At 37.3% G+C, this 12,414-nt stretch overlaps 1 protein-coding gene across 2 annotated transcripts in view; it reads right to left on the bottom strand.

Annotated features, from left to right (window-relative positions):
- Positions 1-270: 270 nt before the first annotated feature.
- The window catches only part of SEPSECS (Sep (O-phosphoserine) tRNA:Sec (selenocysteine) tRNA synthase), a 38,998-nt gene continuing 26,854 nt past the window's right edge, over positions 271-12,414 (bottom strand). The window contains exons 9-11 of one of the 2 annotated variants that reach the window (XM_037155513.2): positions 8,119-8,212; positions 6,420-6,510; positions 271-4,563 (exon numbers count right to left, since the gene is read on the bottom strand). In XM_037155513.2, coding sequence (XP_037011408.2) covers positions 4,308-4,563; positions 6,420-6,510; positions 8,119-8,212 — 441 coding nt within the window. In that variant the 3' untranslated portion in view covers positions 271-4,307. The remainder of the gene's footprint in view (positions 4,564-6,419; positions 6,511-8,118; positions 8,213-12,414) is intronic. The other variant, XM_037155514.2, reaches the window with a different exon arrangement.

Below are 12,414 nucleotides of genomic sequence, written 5' to 3'. Positions count from 1 at the left end.
TGCATTACAGCAGCTATCCAGTGCTATGTTTTAGGCCCTGAGTTAACCATTTTCTTATACTATAATCTCAGTCTCGATCCTATAAGGCTGTACCCATTTCAATTAGGATAAGACTGAGATTCAGAAAGGTTAAATATGTGAGCACATACGGTAATAAGGACCAGTGCAGGAATCAAACTCCCAATGAAATGAAAACTACTCACAAAATTCAAACAACACAACTGAGAAATCTGCTGCAGAAGGAAGTGATACTAATCTATTTTATTTTCAAATAAAAGATAAAGTGCTTCTTTTAGAAAACATTAACTTCTAAGCCTCCAACTTTATATAGTCAATAGACCCTTTACAAAATGGTTGCTGGAATGTCAACTCTTTCCATTTTTTTTTACAAACTACTCTAACCACCCTCTACCCGCTATGATTCATGTTCTCATTATAGGTACATATGACTTTTCTTGCTGGAATCTAGGCAAGGTGATACTGATGACTGAATCAAAACTAGGCAAGTAATTTTGTGTTACCTGTACTTTCAGATTTCATCTATAGCAAGACTAGGTAAAATATAATGTACAGTCAATGATTTATTAAAAATTTATTTCATGTAATAAATTATAGAATTCATTTTCAAACAGTCTATACCAAAAATATTTTTGGAAACATCTTTCTTTTTTGGTAAACAAATATGTTAGCAGGTTAGTGTCAATTTTAATTCTAATGACTAAAATTCCCACAATTACACAGTTAAACAGAGCTTTTCTTCACATTTCTCTACAAGTTCAAGCTGAAACTACTTGAAAAAACAATCCAGTATAAACATTTCCATTTTGTCCAAGGCCTTAGACTGAACTGTAGAATATTGGGTGGAAAATTATAAAGATATATTCATTAGCCTTGAACTCATCATCACCTTTCATGTATATATACCATAATGGCCAAAAGAAACAGGGAAGTTAAAAAAAAGCACAAAAGAATACAGTGGGTAAGTCTTAGCCCTGTATATTATAAGTAGCCATAAAAGACATATCATCAATGCAACAGACAAGAAAAAAAAAGTTTACAGGTTTTTTGTTTGTTTTTCCCTAACAAAGCAATCCAATTGTTCTTATCAAATTATTCAGAGGGTATCAAACATCTGTGTACATAAACTGGATTAGTTTTTAATTACAAAATAAGATTGGTCTTACAAAAAGCACAAGAGAACAAAACCATTTAAGGGGTTGGCAGAAATCAGCACGTCTTAGAAAATGGAAAAGAAACCCAGCTATTATATGCAGCGAGTGGACACGTATTCAGAAAAATTTCTGCCTGTAATAAGAATGAGACTCACTGGTGTTTATCATTTTTGTCGATTGTTGGCTACCTTCCTCCATGAAAGAACACAAGAATTTAACTCTCAAGTGAGCTACTAATTCAATATTAAAGCCACGTCACTGGCTAAAAAAAATTACCTTTGCTCAATTAATTTTTTTAATTTACTTTTAATTTAAATTTCACTAAAACCTACCCAAGGCATGTATCTAAAAGCAAAAGCACATCCTGTAGCTTCAGCATCGTTCAAGTTCTTCTTATGGGGGGGGGGTTACAGAAACAGCCACAGTAGAGTTACATGCAAAGGTAAAATATTGAAAAAACTTATATTAAAATTTACTATTTTGTATATCAAGTGCCTATTGGTTAAACAGAACTGTATTCAATAATTCACATTCTATAATTTTATTCAACTAATAGAAAAAGCTAAATAGAAAGACTGACTGTTGAACACTGAGTTCCCAAGGCTGGTATCACATATCATCCCGACAGAGTGAGAATTCATCAGCAGAGAACACCAGAGCCGAACGGAGGGCTGGATTTAAAATTCCTTTCCCTGCTGTGCGTAAGGAACACAACGTGTAACGACCTAAACGATATTTTGTGTTATTCAATTTTCTTTTCTGGGCCCACTACCATGGCCCGATGGCTTTAGAAACCAAACTTCAAAACTCTACCTGACAGCCAGAGGGAAGAGGAGGCGGACCATAAAGATGGAAGAGGTCATCTCAGCCGACTGGAAATGTACTGTCCACCGCCGTCTGCCACAGTTCCAGGACAGTCAAGGTTACCAGTAACCCTCAGTGCTAGCTTTGAAATAAACAACTGTCTGTACACACTTTCTTATACTTCTATGTGGATATGGGAGTGAACACGGGAAAACAACATCAGTGTGGGGGCAAAGGAAAGCCTGAATATACGGAACCTGTGACATCCCTTCAAGAACTCAGGAATTCTATAATCTCAAGGTCAAATTTAAACCAGCAGGAATAGAACTGGAATTCCAAAACCTCTGAAAAGAAAGCACTAACAATAAAAACTGCAGCTGATTTCATGGACCAGGAGTAAAACATTGTAACATATCCATCATGCACATGTGGGTTCATGTAATTTATCTTCAATTAGAATTATTATCTGTTCAGCAGCTGAGGCCCAAGAACTGCTGATACACGACATGTGCTAGTCTCTCGGCTCTGGCCTTTCCTCAGCTGAATGACATCACACAGCACAGAGTGCCTGCCCTGTAAACCAGTCCTGGCTCACCTGGAGAGTCAGTGCACTGCCAGCAGTTACACTGGCCACGGCCCTCCATCCCCTTTCGTGGACTCTAGAGGTTCTGTGGGGACTTTTCAGCTTTATCGGTTCTACAGTTCAGTCCCAAATTCACATAGAAAACATTGCACAACTTTTGATCCAGGATTTATTCCTGTAAAATGATTAAAACTGTTTTTAAAAACAGATAAAGTATGTGAACCCCAAAGATTCATTTAAAAGTAACCTTTACGACACTTATAATAAGGTATTTTATTTCGAGTCTTGACTTCCAAGGTTCTCATCATGCCAGTGTCTGAAGGGCTCTGACTTCCCTGAGCAGGAGCAGTGTCGTCTGAGCTCATGTTTAACAGCTCACACCGCCAGATCAATAGGAAAAAAACAACCCAGAAATGAAGGCAGGATTCCCTCCTGTAATGTGGTCAATGCATGTTAAGTCTTCAAATAAGGGTACATTCAAACTGATTTCAAAGGAATTCTTAGAGCCTTTAATATGCCAATAGGCAAGTTTTCGAAGTCCCCAAACTATCTGTCCACAGAATCTTTTATCTGTATGAGCACTTCTTAGGAATAATGTTTTATAGAGCAGGTCTTAGAAAACACAGCTTCACTAATTCCTTAGACTATGAGACATCAGTCTATTTCTTAAAGTTAACCACAAAACAATTGTTACAGCCAATAATTCTGGAATTTCAGACTCAAAGGGTGAGCATGTGGGAGGGAGAGGGATTACACCTGTTTATCATACTATACACAAAGTCTGCCCAAAACAAAAACAATGGAATTAAAGTTTTCACTTGCCCAAATGGAAAAATACATAAGTGCCATATAAAACAATTTATAATTACATATTTAGAATTGGTAACCCTGCCTATTACTCAGAAGTCTACACCATATACTGTGATGACATTACAGAGCTATCTTCTTTGAAGCATTATTGAGTAATTAAAGTTGCTATGGAAAACTCGTTCCTTGAGGAGTTCAATGACTTCAGAGCAGTGTTTCTCAACCTCAGTACAGCTGAAATTTGGGGCTGAGTAACTCTTTGTTTTGGGAAGTTGTCTGGTCCACTGAGAGACGTTAGATACCAGTAACATCCCACCAGTCAAAACAACCAGAAATGTCCCAGATATTGCCTAGATATAAGCAAATCATCCCCTGTTGAGAACCACTGCTACTGGGAGAAAATTACAGCTTACGCCTTGACTCTGCTTCCCATTTTACAGGCATACTGTGACTTACATGTATCGACAAACATCTAGTACTGAGTAGCGTTAGAGATCCTCTGAATTCAGTGTGATCAGAAGCATAAGGAGTCTGTGAACAGCAGAGATGGTTAGAAAAAAAGCAGTCTACACATTTCAAAGCGTACTGTGGTAATTACACTGCCCTCACATTAGTAAGAATTATCTGAATCATAATGCTTAATTGACAAATATTCTCACAATTAGAAAAATGCTAATTGTATATTATAATATGTTAAGGATCACAATGACTCAGGCAGTGTAAGAGTAAGAAATGTAACAATCATCAATGGCCAATCAGACCATATTCTATTCCCTGACCAAACATGTTCCATGGCATCCTCAATCCGAGTATCTCACGTCTTGTCTTCAAACTGCTTGCCTGTACTGTTGCCACATCACTTCTTTCAAATTATCATGAAGAACCTCTTCCCAGGTCAGGAGGAAGGATCCTGCTATGTGTCAAGAATTCCACTACTACTTTTAGAGTACTTCAACATCCACATCTTCAGTTTTGTCACTGCTGTCCATTCCAGACACATCACTCTCTCTGTTCTGTTCTTTTCTGATGGTCTTTAAACACTTGTCAAGTCTCTGTATGAACAAGTCCACATCCTGGATCTTCATCCCAATGGCAGATGCAGCGTTGAGGTAAGCACATGGGTAATTATCAGTATGCGACATGAAGCCTCTGAAAGTGTAGCCATTCACGGTTTGCACAGACCCAAGAGGCACAACTCTAAAATGGAAAAAAATTTACCAATTCAATAAGTCTGGTGATATCAGTATACCACCCATAAACAAAGGATATCTGTGTTAGTAAGCCTCACATCTACTTAAGAGGCTTACAAATAGCCATTATTTGTGGCCTATGAAAAAAGACTGTCAGCCTTAAACTACCGTATTTTTTGGACTATAAGATGCACACCCTCTTTCCCTCCCCCCGCCACAAATCTGGGAGGAATAATGGTTGTTAATGCTGCTGTGGAGTTCTGTTTACATTTACATTGCTGAAATATTATGTTATTTATGTTATTAAATATTTCACCACATTTTTTTGCTTCAAAAAAATTTTTCCTATTTTCTTCCTCTAAAACCTAGGTGTATCTTATGGTCCAAAAAATATGGTAAAAAGTATACAATAAACTCAATTTTACATGGAAACGTGATTACCATGTATTCATCTTGGATTAAAGAGGTACAAGATCACAGAATCACAAACACCTATAGATCTTCTTCAAAGAGGTGAAAAGAAAATTATTTGTTTTTGTACCAAATATGGACTGTGACTTCACATACACAGACTTTAATGGAATGGTGAAACTAGTAAGCCAAAACCATTATGATTAATTGCCATATGTCATATCTCAAATGATCAATCAACAAAAACTCCACCTATCTAACCAGTGCCGCAGTCAGGGTTTTGCAGCAAGGGTCTAGGAGAGATTACGGAACTGTTTGCAGTGGGGCAGTTCTCAACAATCGGCAACACTCAGCAAGGGCACACTTATTTTTTAAGATTGATTTCACTGGCATACTTGATATAAGCAGATTTCTAGGAGTTACTTTTTTCCCCCAAAGAAGTCAATTGGGATCAACTCTAACATAAAGACAAATAGTGGTGACACTAAAAACAAGGCCAAGAAAAGCATTTTAAAAGGAGGGTCCAACTATGCTGTGTTAAACAGACATAGTTCATCAAGGTAAAAGCTCAGCTAATCTAAGCTTCTTTTCTTTTAAAAAGTTGTTCTTTGATGTAAAATCTCTAACCTCTGGTGGTCAGAGAAAAATAATAGAAGAATGTAAAGAAAAATACTTAGAACAAGATACTTCTTTTCAAGTCATTTTTCTCTGACATCAAATTAAAAATTAATTTTTAAGCCATGCACATAAAAAAGCAAAAATTACATTTTTAAAAGGCAGTACTTAGACAAGACTGCATAACCCGCCCTGACCAGCGTGATTTACTTGGTTGACTGTCATTCCACGAAGCAAAATGTTGCCAGTTTGATTCCTGCTCAAGGAACATGCCTGAGTTGCAGGCCCGGTCCTCAGATGCGGCCTGTGTGCAAGGCTACCAATCAACATTTTTCTCACACATCGATGTTTCTTTCTCTCCCTCTCTTTCTCCCTCCCTCCCTCCCCTCTCTCTAAAATAAACAAAATCTTTTAACAAAAACAATTTTTAAAAAAGAACTGCATAACCTTCTTTAGTTTAGAAAATGGGCTTTTCCTTGAAAACATTTTCACTTAAATTTAGTAACAAAGATGACTTACTCTAACACCACTGAGTGACACGATGGTGGATCATCTAACAAAAGAAAATGACGACAAATATTTGCATAGAGAGGTAATGGACTTCTGTCCCCATGTGTCCATTAAAACCAACAGATTCATGTCTTTCTGGGACTATTCAAGTGCAGGCAGTCCACAGCTGCACACCCCCCTCCTGGATTCTCTACCACATCACCATTTACTGCACAGTGAATTCTCAGGGGTAGTTTGGCATATACGTGGGGGGCTGTTGTTAAGAAAGGTACTCTATTAAAATTAACTTTTAAAAGCTGAATAAATCCAAGCCTCTTTTAAACACACCTGGCTCCAGAAACCTGTCTGGTAAAAAGCATTGAGCCCAGCTGAGTGACAGCTTTGTCGCAGTGTTCATCCAGTGTCTTAAGTGTCACTGCTGAAAAGGAAAAAAATATCCCAATGAACCTCAAAAAAACAACACATAATAACAGAGACATTTCTTTGTTGTGTGAACACACGTAACAGGAAATTTACCATCTAACCAGTTTTAAGTGCGCGGTCAGTGGTGGTAAATACATTCCCATCGTGGAGCAGCCCTCGCCACCACCCACCCACCCCCGGAGTTCTTACCATCTTGTAAAACCAAAACAAAAAATAACTCCCGGTTCTCCCCTCCTGGCAGCCACCACTGTACTTCCTGTCCCTCTGATTCTGACTGCCCTCAGTACCTCATATAAATGAATTAATGCAGTGTCTGTCTTTTTCTAACTGGCTTATTTCATAGAGACTTTCCTTTTTATTCACTGTCAAGTGGCATGATTTTACTTGAATACACTTAATAAATTATAGTTAGTATTTGTTTGCATATCAGACAAAAATATGTTAATATAAATTAAGCTACTCAGAATCAGACAGAATTTCCATACCACCCCTCTAGAGTGAATTTTCCAGTTGAACAGGTGGAACTATGACATGATCAATACAGCAGTTTATTCAAATTCAACTATGTTTTAAGAAGTTGTAAAATGAGAATGCGGGATATATTTCAGCACATGTGTAAGACTGAGTAACATCAACTTCTGCATATGGACATAAAAATTCTCTCTGAGGTCACATGGGTAAACTATACTCTATTCACTCTACCAGTCACTGACACTAGGCACCATTTCCTGAGGACAGACTGACCACACTAGTCTGCAAATATAATCTCAAGCACTCTGTAACAATTTTGTGTGTGAGGGATCATTAGCTCTCTTTTGGAGATAGGAGAAAGGAAGTTAGGGGCTACTGTACGGCAGAATAGGGATTCAAACCATACTGTATCACCTTCCACAGTGTCTACCTAGGTTACAGGCTAGCGAAGGACTAACTGGGACGAGGTTTATCATATATTAATAACCACACCATTTTCCATGGAAGCCCATTCCAGAAAAAGGTTTCAGTTACAAATGATTGTTTCCTTACTTTCCTCAAATGTACATGAAATATGAAACATATTACACTGTATATATTCACAAGTTAAAAAGAATAATTATGAAGCTTAAAAGTTCCTTAATGCATAAGAGTCAACATTCATATTATCCTGTGTAGTACATCTTGTACTACATGACAAAAACATATAGTTTTTATAAACTAAGGAAATTATCATAAATACAGAATTCTCTAACGCAGAGACACTCAATAAAACAAGCTTCTAATATTATGGTGTTTTATTAACTGGTAGAAATTTTTTATATAGAATCCTTACTAGTGACCAAATGATTTTCATTAGAAGCAGGAGTTAAAGTATTACTCTCTCTCTATTCATTATAATTATAATACTTAATATTGATTTAGATTCTCTCAGTATATAGTTTTTTATCTTAGAAATACATTAAAGCATTTCTAAAGGCTAACTAAACCTTTTCAATTTACAAATTAATACTGTAATAAATTTAGAAATAACACTGTAACTAGAAAGAATTCTTACTATTTCTAGAAATACCAGCTTCCTGCTGGGGATGGTTCAGAAGTGCTAATTTTTTTTAAAGGAAAAAAAAATTACCTAAAGATATGGGATTTTGAGGTGTATGCAACAGTCTTTCATTATAGGCTTCTGACAGCTTCTTTAGTTGGATGGACAAATATGAAAACATTTCCTGCAATAACAAAATGTTACACTTAAAGAAAATCAAATAAATATGTATTGCAACTTGCCAAATTTAGAAAGACAAAATCTGCCTGGTGAAAGTCTATGATGTAAATTAAATTACACTCATCCATGTGCCTAGGAGCAGTTCCTTCCACTGCTGCAATCCAGTGAGATTCAAAGCTGCCACAACGGTCAGAAACCACAGGATTTAAGTAAAGAAGGCAATGAACCTGATTTGGGGCCATTACATATCTATCACAGATCGATCCTCTTTTCAGAACCTCCAGGGCGACTGCTCTCATCCAAGCGGCTGTCACCCTCTGTCCTGGACCACAGCAGTACATTCTAAATGATTTCTCTGCCTCCTTCCCCACCTCTCTACAGTCTGTTCTACACTCAGAGGCCAGAGTGGTCTTTCAAAAGCGTAAATCAGATCATGCCCCTCCCAGTGACTTCTACTTGTAAGTATGAAAACACAAACTCTTCATCTCCAAGGCCCCAAATGAGCTGCCTACCCAACAGGCCCAACTCGGCAACTGTCCTCCCCTCCGTTTATTACGGCGCCAGCCACATCAGCCTTCTTGCCACCAGTGACCGCGCCTGCCTCCCCTGGATGCAGAGGCCCTTCTCCCAGGCCGCTCCACCAGTGGTTCCTCCTGACACAGACTCCTACGACATCCCTTTGTTACTCCCCTGTAAAGGCAGCTCTCCAACCCTGGTCCTTCCCAACTCTCAGTCTCACTCCAACACCATCACCTATTTTGGTTCCTTCACTGTATTTATCACAATTTGAAATTACCTCATTTATTTGATAAAATGCATATTGCCTATGGCAGCGTAGAATGGAAAAACTCCTTGAAAAAAGGGACTTTGTCTTCTTCACCAGTTTTCTCAACATGAAGAAAAATGTGCCAGGCTTTAGAATATAAATAACTTAGGAAGAGGTAGTTAAAAAGTGTATTTCTTTTAAATCATATAAACTGAAAATCAATGATTCTCTAAATTCAATTAAAAATATACCAACTAAAAACTGAAAATTATATTTATGATCCCACTCCAGAAAACAATGTAGAAAATAAAACAAAAATACATGTATTTTCTGAGTATAAAATTTCATGTGGACATGTAAGAAGTTACAAATTGACCTAAAATTATACTTTCTTCTCCTAGTAAGACCTTTTAAAAGAACAGAAATGAAAGTCTGCCCTTGAACGCCCATCTGTACAGGCAGGCCTCCTCCAGCCACAGGCCAAGCCCATAAACTCTGAAGATCCACCTAAGAGCCAGGGGCCAGCCCTGCCACGGAGACAGCAGGAACGGATGCTTCTCCAATGCCCAAGGCCACGAAAGCTGCTTCAGTTTTCTGTTAAGGCAAGGGCTGCAGAGTCTGGTCCCCCACTGGCACTCAGGAGAGTTTTTTCATGTCTAAAGCACATAGATGACTAACTCCATCTTTTGTTAGGTAAAGATTAAAAGAAGAGGAAAATTCCTACCAATCTTATGAATTATTAATGACTCTACTGAAGACCACAAACATTTTTATCCTTGTTGACACACAGTATATTTTATATTCTGACATGAAAAATTTTAAAACTAATTGTTGTTCTTAAATTCTTAGGATATTTTATAAGGCTGATCTCAATATGTCAGAATTATTGAATCTTAGATTAAAAGAAATTGATTTTTTTGTATTTAAAAAGTCAATATCCATATTTGTCATACCTATTGAACCCACTGATACATGTGATGTCTTTTTCTTTTGTCACTTAAAAATTGTAGAGAAATATTTAAGGAGACAAATGTTATCATCAGAAACAAACAAAAAAAGTTGTGGTAGCCATCTTTTCTTAAACATATAAAGATTTCTGGCCCTGGCTGGTATAGCTCAGTCGACTGAGCGTGGGCCTGCAAACCAGAGAGAGGATCATGGTTCGATTCCCAGTCAGGGCACATGCCTGGGTTGCAGGGGACTCATGAGAGGCAACCACACACTGATATTTCTCTCCCTTTCTCCTTCCCTTCCCCTCTAAAGATAAATAAATAAAATCTTAAAAAAAAAAGATTTCTGACCCCTCCTTCTTAAATTAGTATTTCAATATTCGCTTCAGAAAGCAAACGGATCACCAAATGGAATAAGGAAGTTAAGAGGTTTTCCAGCAACTGGAACATCATTCATGACCTTTTAGCACCACACCAGTGTTAATGGAGAGCAGGGGTCCTGGCTTTCTTTCACAAATCTGCATCTACTATAAAGTAGGCAGGTCACAAACTTAAATGCTCCATATTTTTAAGTCACATTTTAGATATTAATTGCTCACTTTCCTTCCCCTGTATTATAAAGTCTTGATCTGCATTTTCCTACTCTCCTATTCATCAACTTCTCCTAAATAGAAATAAATGTAATAGCCCAGAAATCCTTTTACAGTGTTTTCCCTCCAGTGTAACAACAACAAAAATTCACAGGTGAGGAACGATTTAAGATCTTATTCTATCTAGTATAGCTGTCACAACACCCGTCCATGTGGTCACACTCGTAGAGTACAGCTGACCTTTGGACAGCACAGATTTAAGTATTTTGATGCAAGGTTCAGAATCCATGGATATGGAGCGTCTACCGTATACATGGCTCTATGCCATTTTATAAAAGGACGTGGGCATCTGCAGATCTGTCTACAGGGGCGGGGGGTGCCCTAGAGCCAGCCAGTCCCCCACAGGTAGCCAGGGCTCACAGCAGTGAAGTTTCAGGGGAGTCAAAAGTTGTATGTGGATTTTCAACGCTATGCTGTTTGAATGAACTATACTTAATTTGTACTTAACTATTTCTAAAGAAAGAGAAAAATGTATCCTTAGTAATAGCCCTAACAGTGCTTTTAAACTTACTACTGCATACATGCCTATTAAAAAAACTGAGATTTTTTTCCCCAATGTTAAATTTCTGATACTTGAACAAATTAGTTTTAACCAAATCAGTTCTATCAATCACTTGGTAATGGCACTAGAATTCAGTGTTAACTGCAGCTAACATTGGGATAAAAATCTTTAGACAATAAACATAACACTAAGGTAACTAAATTTCACGTCACTACTATGGGAGCAATTAGACAAAAAAAAAAAAACAAACTTGTGAGTCAAGTTCATATCCACTTGCAAATATTTATAGTATCCTACTCTGTGTGAAGGGTTATGATAGGTAATCCAATAAGCAAAGAAGATTAAATCATCTGAAAGCACAATACACTGAATCCCACAATATTCCAGATATTAAAGTCCTAAATGCTTTCCCGTTAATATCACTACATTTAAAATATATCATTTAGGAGACTGTATCACTATTTCCTACACTAATACTTAGCTAAGCATTTTTTAACCTGATATATTAAAGGTACTACAGAACCTGCACTATATATTTTTTGCTACAGTTAAATCTATACCTGACATTTATTATAAAATACCTCTATAAAGGGAGAAATTTATTAGCACCCCAAGCAAATGTATATAGAAAGATCTCACTTAAAAGAAATGAAATATTATTGATTTTCTATGTCTTTTTTGCTGTATTTAACCTAATTTTAAAAGACTCTCACTAGAGATAAACTGAGCTGTATACCTGAATGCTAATGTCAGCTACATTTCCAGACTAAAAACACAAAACTTTACACCATAGTTCAAGATGTTAATGGAAGAGAAGTTGAATTATATTAAGCATTGCCTTTCAGGTGGCCTTTTGCAAACTAATTTGCAGTCATGATGCCCAGCATTCAACCTATCCCTCCCCATAACCCAAAGATGCACACATAATTCACTAAATTTTAAAGAAAAAAGTCTTTTGTACTCATGTTTTTTGAAACATACTGTTTCATGTTACAGCATAAGATGTAAAAAGAACTCCACATATTACTACAGTATGCCTCGCAGGTGGATAATAAATCAAGAGAGAAACGGAACAAGTAGCCTAATATTTCAATGACGACAGGAAAGGGTGAGTGGACAGCAGACTGCAGGTACTTATCCATGCACTGATGTCCGTACCCAAAGATGACAGTACAGACACAGTGTGCTGCTCTCACTGAGTGCGGCCAGATTAAAGAAAGGATCCAGGCACCTGTGGTGGTCTTTGCATCACAGGCTAAAGCACTGATTTCAACCCTTCTGTTGAGGCCCCACATTCAGGCTTGAAATCTCATGCTTTTGTTGAGATTCCACTACTCC

This window comes from Artibeus jamaicensis, unplaced genomic scaffold (genome assembly GCF_021234435.1).
Source record: "Artibeus jamaicensis isolate MK-2021 breed Jamaican fruit bat unplaced genomic scaffold, CSHL_Jam_final contig_76, whole genome shotgun sequence".
NCBI classification, from domain to species: domain Eukaryota; kingdom Metazoa; phylum Chordata; class Mammalia; order Chiroptera; family Phyllostomidae; genus Artibeus; species Artibeus jamaicensis.
Note: the sequence above shows the minus strand (reverse complement) of the source record. Positions and strands in the feature narration are given on the sequence as shown.